Here is a 12,143-nt window from a genome sequence, read left to right on the forward strand (position 1 = left end):
AGTTCAGAATGGATGATGACGATGTGAATTTCTATCTATGTTAGCTCTTGTATCTATGCAACAGCGACCTTGTTCAGAGTATGTGAGGATTATCATTTGAATCTTTATAGGCTGCATCATTTAGACATTCTTTCATGTGTATGCACGAGTTTCAAAATCGATGTACATTTCATTCCATCACATGCACATGCCTAGCTGCATATAGAACACAACACAACACAAACTGTCGTTCCAGACTTGTATGGGTCTGTTTACACAACATTTGTTGTTTGTTGTTTAACGCCGCACTCAGCAATATTCCAGCCATATGACGGCGGTTTGTAATTAATCGAGTCTTGCCAGACAATTCAGTGATTGACATCATGTGCATCGATCCACGAAATTGGGATACGATGCCATGCATCAACCACGTCAGCGAGCCTGATCACCCGATCCAATAAGTCGCCTCTTACGACAGGCATCGTGGCGTCTTGCAGCAAGCATGGGTTGCTGAGGACCAATTCTAATCCGGATCTTCCCTGGGATACGCAACATATGTACAGTTGCGCAGTCGCTACTTCATTAACAGAAGCAAGTAGCCACCACGTATGCATGTATATCACCAAGATGCTCAAACCATCGGCAATGTTGAACTAAATACAGCAAACTGTTGTGCCTTAGACGACTGTGCCATACTTGTGCCATCCTTTGCCATATATTTTTAACTCAGTGAAATAAAATAATCTTTATTCATAATACAAGACATGTGGAGTTACAAAAGGGTACTTTTGTGATTAATTCGTTATTTGAACAATACGTGGCAGCATCGTATAACATATATTTGAAGGTAACACTATTCTGTTTTGTGTATTTCTGCATAACAAGGTAAAATGCCATCTCAGTGATAGTGTTACATACAGTGACATTTTGTATTCGTGTAATGACCTAATCCTGCCTTCAGTGGATGTTTCAAAATACAGTGTTTATTCAGTTTGAAAATATTTGTTAAAATCTTCCTTGATCTTGGATAACATATCCGGTGATGTGAACACGTCAATGGCTGTCATGGCGAGAGCCTTCCCCATGTCCAGTGTGTTGCGCTGTGCTTCAGGCGAACCTTTGAACAGATGATTTGCGGTTAACGCATTCGAGTATCATGAGATGAAAATATCTCCGCAAATTAACATACACCAACGCGATAACCAGAAAATGTAGGGCCTGTATAAACTTCAAGTGAACATGCCTACTCCACCGGCCAGACCCCATATATTGTCACAAAGCGTGTAGCGATTAGACATTTGGTATCTTAGTTGGACTGGGCGATCGTCAGCTTGTATTGGGCATTCCTTTACCTATTTCACTATGATAGGTTGTAGCGAATTGGTTCTCAGGGATATACAGCCTGAAAACCCACATCACTGATCGTTTGTAGCGTAGGAAGAAACACTGATTGAAAAATTAAGGTGCCCGAGTCATCACCAAAGAGAGAATCTTTACTTTTCATGTTAATGATCTACCATGAATACATCGTCATGCCATGTATCACATCATATAATCTGGCTTAAACATCGGAACGTCAAACTGTCGTTTACGCTGGCATGTGACAGCCATCTCTCCACTTAAAAAGCTGTGTATATTTCGATCGTCAATTTAAATATTATTTTTTATTATTAAAAACAAGTACAATTTCGTTATATCTCACCTGCAGCCGCTGTGAACTCTCTTGTGTGGTTGAGACAGCCCTCAACCCCTACATAGTACATGGGGTGGATACTTGGAACGACGTAGGACACGTTTCCCATGTCGGTGGAACCCAACGCCTGTCCGGCCAGTTTTTCCTGCGGCGTGAACTCAACACCAAGACCCTTAGCGTTTTCGACAAAGGCATTGGCCAGCGTCTTGTTGGTAACAACGTTGGCGTAACTTCGTGGATCAAAGTTGCATTCCGCCTAAATCAAATCAAAACTGGTTATGAAAGTACGTGACTGTGAATCAATTGTGCTAAAATAACGTTTCCAGATTATCTCTATATACTATACTTTTAAGATTCCTTATTGTTGTAATGTACTATGATGCAAGCATAAATATAGCTGTCTAAATGTTCAGGTCCGTGTCCCCTGTTTAGAATCCGCACATGCACTCGTTCAGGTTATACTGACAGGGTATCCTAATAACTATCAATGCACCATGGTACAATATCAACTGTGCCTTAATACCATTTTAGCAGATACACGTTTAATCGGATTAAACCAAGTTAAATTTCTGCGAGTCACTGACCAGACATATCCTCCTCAATACAGGCCAGACACCCTACCAGACACTATCACAGACTCTGTTAACATCCTGAAATATTTGGACCAGGCGCCCTGTTAACACACTACACGATACTCATCACAGTCTCTGTTAACATCCTGCCAGTTACTGAACAGACGCCTTGTACGCTCTACCAGATACTCATCACAGTCTCTGTTAACATCCTGTCAGATACTGACCAGACGCCTTGTACGCTCTACCAGATACTCATCACAGTCTCTGTTAACATCGTGTCAGATACTGACCAGACGCCTTGTACGCTCTACCAGATACTCATCACAGTCTCTGTTAACATCCTGTCAGATACTGACCAGACGCCTTGTACGCTCTACCAGATACTCATCACAGTCTCTGTTAACATCCTGTCAGATACTGACCAGACTCCTTGTACGCTCTACCAGATACTCATCACAGTCTCTGTTAACATCCTGTCAGATACGACCAGACGCCTTGTACGCTCTACCAGATACTCATCACAGTCTCTGTTAACATCCTGTCAGATACTGAACAGACGCCTTGTACGCTCTACCAGATACTCATCACAGTCTCTGTTAACATCCTGTCAGATACTGACCAGACGCCTTGTACGCTCTACCAGATACTCATCACAGTCTCTGTTAACATCGTGTCAGATACTGACCAGACGCCTTGTACGCTCTACCAGATACTCATCACAGTCTCTGTTCACATCCTGCAAGATACTGAACAGACGCCTTGTACGCTCTACCAGATACTCATCACAGTCTCTGTTAACATCCTGCCAGATGCTGAACAGACGCCTTGTACGCTCTACCAGATACTCATCACAGTCTCTGTTAACATCCTGCAAGATACTGAACAGACGCCTTGTACGCTCTACCAGATACTCATCACAGTCTCTGTTAACATCCTGCCAGATACTGAACAGACGCCTTGTACGCTCTACCAGATACTCATCACAGTCTCTGTTAACATCCTGCCAGATACTGAACAGACGCCTTGTACGCTCTACCAGATACTCATCACAGTCTCTGTTAACATCCTGTCAGATACTGAACAGACGCCTTGTACGCTCTACCAGATACTCATCACAGTCTCTGTTAACATCCTGCAAGATACTGAACAGACGCCTTGTACGCTCTACCAGATACTCATCACAGTCTCTGTTAACATCCTGCCAGATACTGAACAGACGCCTTGTACGCTCTACAAGATACTCATCACAGTCTCTGTTAACATCTTGCCAGATACTTACCAGACGCCTTGTACGCTCTACCAGATACTCATCACAGTCTCTGTTAACATCCTGCCAGATACTGAACAGACGCCTTGTACGCTCTACCAGATACTCATCACAGTCTCTGTTAACATCCTGCAAGATACTGAACAGACGCCTTGTACGCTCTACCAGATACTCATCACAGTCTCTGTTAACGTCCTGCCAGATACTGAACAGACGCCTTGTACGCTCTACCAGATACTCATCACAGTCTCTGTTAACGTCCTGCCAGATACTGAACAGACGCCTTGTACGCTCTACCAGATACTCATCACAGTCTCTGTTAACATCCTGCCAGATACTGAACAGACGCCTTGTACGTTCTACCAGATGCTCATCACAGTCTCTGTTAACATCCTGCAAGATACTGAACAGACGCCTTGTACGCTCAACCAGATACTCATCACAGTCTCTGTTAACATCTTGCCAGATACTGAACAGACGCCTTGTACGCTCTACCAGATACTCATCACAGTCTCTGTTAACATCCTGTCAGATACTGAACAGACGCCTTGTACGCTCTACCAGATACTCATCACAGTCTCTGTTAACATCCTGCAAGATATTGAACAGACGCCTTGTACGCTCTACAAGATACTCATCACAGTCTCTGTTAACATCCTGCAAGATACTGAACAGACGCCTTGTACGCTCTACCAGATACTCATCACAGTCTCTGTTAACATCCTGCCAGATACTGAACAGACGCCTTGTACGCTCTACCAGATACTCATCACAGTCTCTGTTAACATCCTGTCAGATACTGAACAGACGCCTTGTACGCTCTACCAGATACTCATCACAGTCTCTGTTAACATCCTGTCAGATACTGAACAGACGCCTTGTACGCTCTACTAGATACTCATCACAGTCTCTGTTAACATCCTGTCAGATACTGAACAGACGACTTGTACACTCTACCAGATACTCATCACAGTCTCTGTTAACATCCTGTCAGATACTGAACAGACGCCTTGTACGCTCTACCAGATACTCATCACAGTCTCTGTTAACATCCTGCCAGATACTGAACAGACGCCTTGTACGCTCTACCAGATACTCATCACAGTCTCTGTTAACATCCTGTCAGATACTGAACAGACGCCTTGTACGCTCTACCAGATACTCATCACAGTCTCTGTTAACGTCCTGTCAGATACTGAACAGACGCCTTGTACGCTCTACCAGATACTCATCACAGTCTCTGTTAACATCTTGCCAGATACTGACCAGACGCCTTGTACGCTCTACCAGATACTCATCACAGTCTCTGTTAACATCCTGCCAGATACTGAACAGACGCCTTGTACGCTCTACCAGATACTCATCACAGTCTCTGTTAACATCCTGCAAGATACTGACCAGACGCCCTGTTAACACACTACACGATACTCATCACAGTCTGTGTTAACATTCTGTCAGATACTGACCAGACACCCTGTTAACACAATACAGATATTCATCACAGTCTCTGTTAACATCCTGAAAAATTCTGATCAGATTCCATGTTAACAGCCAACCAGGTACTCATCACAGACTGTGTTAACATCCTGCCAGATACTGACCAGACGCCGTTTACACTCTACCAGATACATACCACAGTCCCTGTTAACATCCTGGAAATACTGTTAACACCCTACCAGTTACTAAATCGGCATTTTATTCATAAACAACATGGCGACTGCCGTGCAGATTTTGGTCGAATGCTGGATTTGTGTACCGTCAACTGGGTGACGGCAGATGTTTTCCAAATCTTTTCAGGCTATTAATTACGGTGTTCAAGTGCTTTACTGAACCGCGCTAATTAAAGCGCCAAGAAAGGCCAATTATATTGCATTAAAGATCTTGATAAAAGATTAGATCGTCTTGACTCGGTGCCACCATTTTGTTTGCAGCAAATGCAAGTGATATGAGAGGTGGATAGTTCAGGAAGATGGTGGCCAAGGGTACTGCAACTACTGACCGTGCACCCTGTGGCTGAAGCAGCAGCCTCTATACACTTGGACACTTTCTCCTTCAGAACGTTCAGCTCAGCGTCAGTGGGTGCCCTCAGGTAGTATTCCAATTCCGTCAACTCAGGTATGATGTTGGGCTTGGCCCCGCCATTGATGATGATCCCTTAACCAACGTTAGACATACGTTTTAGTTGTGGTATCTTCACGACAGATCAGAGCAAAATGAATATTGTATTTCAAAAACATAAGCTTATGTTTCTCCGACAAGGAACTGGTCGCTTATTATAGATAGGGCCGTCGGTCGGATTCGTTAGAGGACCGTATAATATTTTGCTGACGCCTCCACCCCCCTCCACACACACAAACACACATTGACATGTAACATTTCTTCATGCCACACCCCATCCCATATTAAATTACCAGACACTCAATAATGTTCTAATTTATAACACATTATTATTTGAAAAAGTAGAAGTATGTGATATTTTCATGCCACCCTTAGAAATGTTCCTTGTGGTCAGTCAGTACAGATTATGCAATAAGTATATATACATTGCGTTGTCTATATTCATATGTGGAAGTGTTCAGAATTGGCTAAAGAAAGAGATTGAGTTGGAACTTACGCAACTTTGTACAGCATGAACAGTTTATATCACGGCCGATGTGATTGATGTTTGAGAGATTTATCACTTTGGCAATTAACTTTGGCCTCATTCCGATAGGTTCTAATGTTCAGAACTGGCTGACTGAAACTACGTACCATGCACTCTCCAGTCAGGTTTCATCTGTTGTCTGAGACAGGAGATGTTCTGGTAGCACAGGACGGCGGCGTCAAGAGCGTTGATGCCCTTCCAAGGAAAGCCGGCAGCGTGAGATGCCTTGCCGTGGAACTTGATATTGCATCTGAACCACATACATATTCGATATACAGTATTTCACTTACATATCGACGTGTCTGCTTGATAGGGTATGAAAGCCAAAGTGTCACATGACATGTTATATATAGGAGAGCAGAGGAACAGGTCTATAAAAATATGAACCACCAAAAAGAAAGTCGAATTTATCAAATGATACAAATTGTATGCTATTATTGTGTATACTGATTATAAACGCCACAAGCTTTCGGAATAAACTCAATAAACTACAGATTATCAGAATCACTATTTGTGATAAAAGTAGAATGAAGGTGTTGCTGTATCTTACTGTACTATGGACAGGCAGAAAGGGAATGCTGTTACCAAAGGCGACGGGTGCGCCATCATCGCAATATCAACATCATCAAAGACTTTGGCGTTGATGAAATCAAGTTTGCCACCTCCACCCTCCTCCGCAGGAGTGCCAAGAACAGTTAACTGAAACACAGGACAATAACTCTCATGTACACATTAGTATTTTATCACGCCAAGGCTATAGGACTGACCATCAGCATTTTAGTCATTCGTAACCCCGATTCAGTATAAATTTGAAATATTCCTCAGAGTATGTTTACATACATGAAGAGCGCAATATCTATATGTCTTGTCTATATACATAAAACATTTATTGCTGTGTATTTAAGGACCATTAAATAATATCTAAAGAAGTAAACAAAGTAACAACGACGTACACACACAGGGACGCACGCACACACAACACACACACACACACACACGCACGCACGCACGCACACACGCACTCACACACACGCGCACACACACACACAATACACACACACACGCACGCACGCACGCACGCACGCACGCACACACGCACGCACGCACGCACGCACACACGCACTCACATATCCCACCTACTTATCGCCTTTCTCCGAAGCGACCCCTTCTATGGTCAGGGTAATAGCCCTCTGTCCGGAGAGTTTTATATGCGTTTTTATGCGTGCAATTATCTCCTGAACGCGGCGTTAAACCCAATTTCACCTCACATCACCTATTACTGAAGAATTCAGATATAAAATATATGTGAAAAGAGCTTTAGGTTTTGCAAGTGTTATACATGATGGTAGATATAAATTATGAGCCTTCAAGATGCATGTATATATAACACCTTAACCTTGACCTCTCAGGCGTATCAGAAAACCTCTTATCAGTCTAGGTCTCGTTCTCAGAGATATATACATGTATTGTTGTCAATTGTACGGTTATTGTCATAAACCTTTACTGCTCTCGTTTCAACGCATTTGGGAAAACTATGACATTTGTATATCCACGTGGCAATGTACAGGGCCATGTAAAATCGTTGACAATTAACATGAATAAATTATGTCCAAAAAAACAACCCAAAAAATTTTTTAGAATGACATTTGTATATTTCAGGGCTTCTTACTTTTAATTTTTCATTCATATACTTTCATTGTTTCTTTGCGCTCAAATACAGAACCACATCCAGTGTTCTACTTCTCTATCCAGTCCTCCAAGGGGAAGATTTTGTTTATGCTTTATGAGGCATATATAATATCTACCCGTCCTTTACCATTTATGAAAATTGCATGCATGCACGTTGCTTTTTTAAAGATATTTGAATTTGTAAACTTTCTGAAATATTAATACTTATATTACATTATGTTTTGGTGGCCATATATACTTATTATATTATATTCATGTTACTTTAGGTGGGAACCCTGCAATACTGAATGAACTCTTGATATAACAAGTGGTCATGTACATATAGTTAACAGTGTGGGATGTAACAGTGGTATTAATGCTGGTAAAATCCTACCTTCCCTCCCGTTCCTGTAGCCTGTAACGCCGCCTTCACCCCAAGGCCCGCTGCCACGCCCACTTCAGCAATCAGGTTGTGGCCACAAGCGTGTCCGATCTCCGGCAGGGCATCATATTCACACAGTACGGCCACATGAGGACCTGTCCCATCTTGACCAAACACTGCCCTGAACCCTGTATCCAGTTTGTAATTCCTTTCAACCTCAAATCCATGTTTCTCAAGAAAATCGGTCAGTACCTTGTGAGCATTTATCTCCTCAAAATTAAGCTCAGGCTTTTCCCATATGGCATGACTGACTTTGTTCAATTCATCTGCATACCTGTCAATTTCTACGCAAGCTGCATCTTTCAGTGGTTTCGCCGTCATCTTGTATGACCAGTGTGCTGTTTGTGCTGAGTAACGTGACGATCATAAGACTCCTGCTTAAAGTGACACGAGGCTGTGTTGCGGTGGTCTGATATGATATACAATGCAAATAGAAATAGTTCATAGTTCAGCCAGGATTGTGTCTACAATGTCTGGACACATTATTCAACAAATATCGCTCGTTGGTCAACATGTAAGTACGAAGCCTAATTACCAAGGGACCAGCAAGATGAGTAGCTGCGAGTAGTTTAGTGGACGAGATACATGTATGATAAAGGCGCCTTTCACCCCAGGGAATCTGCATAATTGTGAGTAGTATCAAAATCACGTGACCAGTCGGATAACCAATGAACGTCCAACGCCGGACAATCACGTGACAGTTCCGGGTCAGTGACCCGCACTCAAACCCGGTAACTAAGATTTATATAACACCGGTTTGCGGAATTAAATAGTATACACGAAACCGGCGAACGACTAGCTAATTCAACAGTTGAGAAAGCATGGAACAGCCTGTTGACGAACCTCCCATGATCGCTACCGCTAAATGCGGTTTGTTGGGTAGAAATTTGTCCATTAGAGGAAAGAAACGTATTATCATTTTGGGTACAAATTGTCGGCAGTGACCAGACTAAACGTATGTCGAGTTGAAAACCGTACAGTTTTGGACGTGAGAATGTTTCTGGCCGGTAAGGCCACCATTAAAGGAATAACAATGACCATGGAAGAATGGACAACAATGCTACAATTGCTACCTTTGATAAAGACTGAACTCGTATTGTTTAACGTTACTGGAAAGTGTAGACCTTCCATAATAGGCGATACAACGTATAATATGTTATGAATATGTTATAGTGCAAACCATTTCAATACTTTTATTTATAATTGTGCAAACCATTTCAATACTTTTATTTAACATTTCATTTATCTAAATACCTAACTGGTTCAATATGTTTCCAAGTGCACCGAAATTCTATGCCCTTTGTCTGTTTAATATATTCAGCAAACATTCGGCGTTATCCCCTCTTATCATAAGCCCCTCCGGGCAGGACCCTTAATCTCCAGCGCTATCTACAAATTTCAATTAACACCTCCTAACGTCGCCGGATCTTACGTCTATACATACACGTGGGACAATGACCTTGCCACACGTTACGTAATTCCTCGCTCTACAAACCGCGACTGACATGGTCAGTCAGGGAGAGAGACAGCCAGGAGACAGCCTGGAGACAGCCAGAAGATCGACTCGTGTAAGTGACAGAACGGTTCTCCCACCCGGGAAGATTGGCCACTCGGTCCCGGTGTGCGTTCTGTCACGTTATTATCAACATGTACCTTTTCGACTCATTTCAATCTGCATCAGTAAATATGGCTGCTGTCGTCTAAACTTCATCCCTGAGTTTTGTCCTCCGCCATCACCCTGAGCTACCATCCGAGGGCCGAAACGTACGCCCTTGGACAAATAGATACTGTCTTTATACTTAAGCTTTCCGAATGTCGTTTTTAAGCACGTTTATGTATTAAGAAATATGATACCGTTTTCATTACCTTCGATAGCCGCGAACATTTTGAAACTGTCACTTCTAAACAGTAGTTATGACACCGTGCGTGAGCATTGACGCTGACCGCATCGCCCTTGTTAACGGTTTAATCACCAGAGGCTGTTGCGCAGCAGCTGGTATTACGGATCGCTGACGCTGAATACGTCTGACCGATCTGTTGACGGGAGCTATTCACACCCGATTATATCGAATGTACCAACATGTCATGCTTATTATCAACCGTTTAACCTGTAGCCGTGCGTAAAAGCAAATCCAGTGTAATCCCGAATGGGAAGCTGGCGCAGTGTTCGCGATATAGGCTGCCGGTAAAGTCTCTCGTTTATGCGTACGTAGTAAATAATCCCTAGGTAATGTGCCTTTGTAGACGTCCTTTAACTCGTAGTCGCCTCGCACGAAAGCGTCTATATCCGAGGTGTACAACATCTTTACGTCATCATAACGTTACGGTACGCGTCCACTTCAATACAGTTATTCATTTCCAAATAAGTAATCATGGTCAAAGGGTGAGCTAGCGGTTGTGAAAAGTACAGATCGATTCCTACTTTGCCCGATTGTTTAGGGTAGTGATGTCCTTCATCCGCGCCTAGATCGTTACTAATATCGATCATGTACAGGGTAAAACCGCCACGGAATTGTTCGGCCGTTATACCGTGTAATCCATTTCGCCACAGTCCACCGCAATTACGAAACAGGTCTAAGTAAGTTTCGTACAATCTGGACGAGTCGTCGTCGTAATCTACGTGGATAGATTTACCGTGTACCTCTTGACCATTCAATTTTACGTTTAGATTTGTCAAGCTTTGATGACCAAATTTGAAAGGGTTCAAATGACATGTACCGGCATACGCATTATTTTCCACCAAACCAACGACCATACGTTTCGGGAGATCTCCGTTGACAATAGTTTGATTATGATAATCTCTTACACCCGTTGGTATATCGTGAGCAGTTGTCTTGACTCGCGTAATAGGATATTTTTGCAGTTATCCCTTTCTGTAAAGCTTTAATGTGTAGTTCTCTTATTCGTGGCGAAACGTCCACTTGTCTGACGTAAAATTCCGCTCTGACGATCTCACTTTTATAAGTAGTCCCACCACCGGCGTACATCAACCAAAACTGATCCGATGAACGAAATGAGTTCTAGTTTTATATTAACACCGTCCATGAGATAACGGGGTTGTAAAAATATATCGCAATTACGTCTTGACACGTATTCTACTTCACGCGTGGGAACTATTGATTTCCACCGTTTTTTCGTCCCCGAGTTGCAGCCAGCATTGTCCATATTGAGATCGTCAAATTTGTTGGCTTCGTCCATATGCCATCCTTGACACGTCATAAAACTCTGTTTAGATTCTTCGTCGAAGGACAGTAGCGATTCGACATAACTGCGGTAGGGGTACGTACCGAGACTGGGCGTGACTTCCTGCTAATTTTGACCGAGTTGTATCCTTACATCGCGGAAAAGACTGTGAAAGGAATTATTTATAGGCGCGACGTGGTCCGGAGGTATATTATCAGCACAATTGAGTATTTATACCCTTGATCATAAAGTTAGTCACTACTTTCACATTTTGATTTGTATGATTTGTGTTATGATTAAATTGACAAAATAAGAAATCATTCCGTGTATATGTGTATTATATATTGTACCCCAATACGTAATTAAATTGTGTATAAATAAGGACACTAGGTTAATTACTGTAATTGATTATTTTATAAACATATTCACATTTAGTTGCGTGATATGTCACAGAGGTAAAGCTAATTCATAACAACTAATTGTTCCATTTATTTGGCTTCTATCGTTTAGATGAAACAAATGCTATAACATGGGGTGATAAACTTCATTGGCAATAGACGTAGCATATAATTGTTCGCATGAACAGTCTACTCTGTTCCAGATATGTTTATTCATTTTGTCAGCATTTAAATCGTTGCATTCCTGACTCAATGATTCATTTGACGAAATATAATTCCCTGTTTTGAATTACC

The 12,143-nt window shown here is 42.3% G+C and overlaps 1 protein-coding gene across 1 annotated transcript; it reads right to left on the reverse strand.

Annotated features, from left to right (window-relative positions):
* Positions 1–711: 711 nt before the first annotated feature.
* On the reverse strand, positions 712–8,844 carry LOC124110302 (peptidase M20 domain-containing protein 2-like). Its single transcript, XM_046469550.2, has 6 exons — positions 8,221–8,844; positions 6,709–6,857; positions 6,266–6,408; positions 5,514–5,668; positions 1,682–1,928; positions 712–1,096 (listed from the first exon to the last, which is right to left on the reverse strand). The coding sequence occupies exons 1-6, from the start codon at positions 8,587–8,589 to the stop codon at positions 963–965; spliced, it is 1,197 nt and encodes a 398-aa protein (XP_046325506.1). The 5' UTR covers positions 8,590–8,844; the 3' UTR covers positions 712–962.
* Between the last annotated feature and the right edge of the window lie 3,299 nt (positions 8,845–12,143).

This window comes from Haliotis rufescens, unplaced genomic scaffold (genome assembly GCF_023055435.1).
Source record: "Haliotis rufescens isolate VD_foot unplaced genomic scaffold, xgHalRufe1.0.p SCAF_5, whole genome shotgun sequence".
NCBI lineage: Eukaryota > Metazoa > Mollusca > Gastropoda > Lepetellida > Haliotidae > Haliotis > Haliotis rufescens.

Excerpts from the sequence above, each read along its gene's own strand:
- LOC124110302 (XM_046469550.2), bottom strand. The coding sequence starts at position 8,589 with ATGACGGCGAAACCACTGAAAGATGCAGCTTGCGTAGAAATTGACAGG. Across the intron at positions 6,858-8,220 it reads CTACAGGAACGGGAGGGAAG|TTAACTGTTCTTGGCACTCC; the intron begins GTAGGATTTTAC and ends CCTGTGTTTCAG. Across the intron at positions 1,097-1,681 it reads AGAGTTCACAGCGGCTGCAG|GTTCGCCTGAAGCACAGCGC; the intron begins GTGAGATATAAC and ends ATCTGTTCAAAG.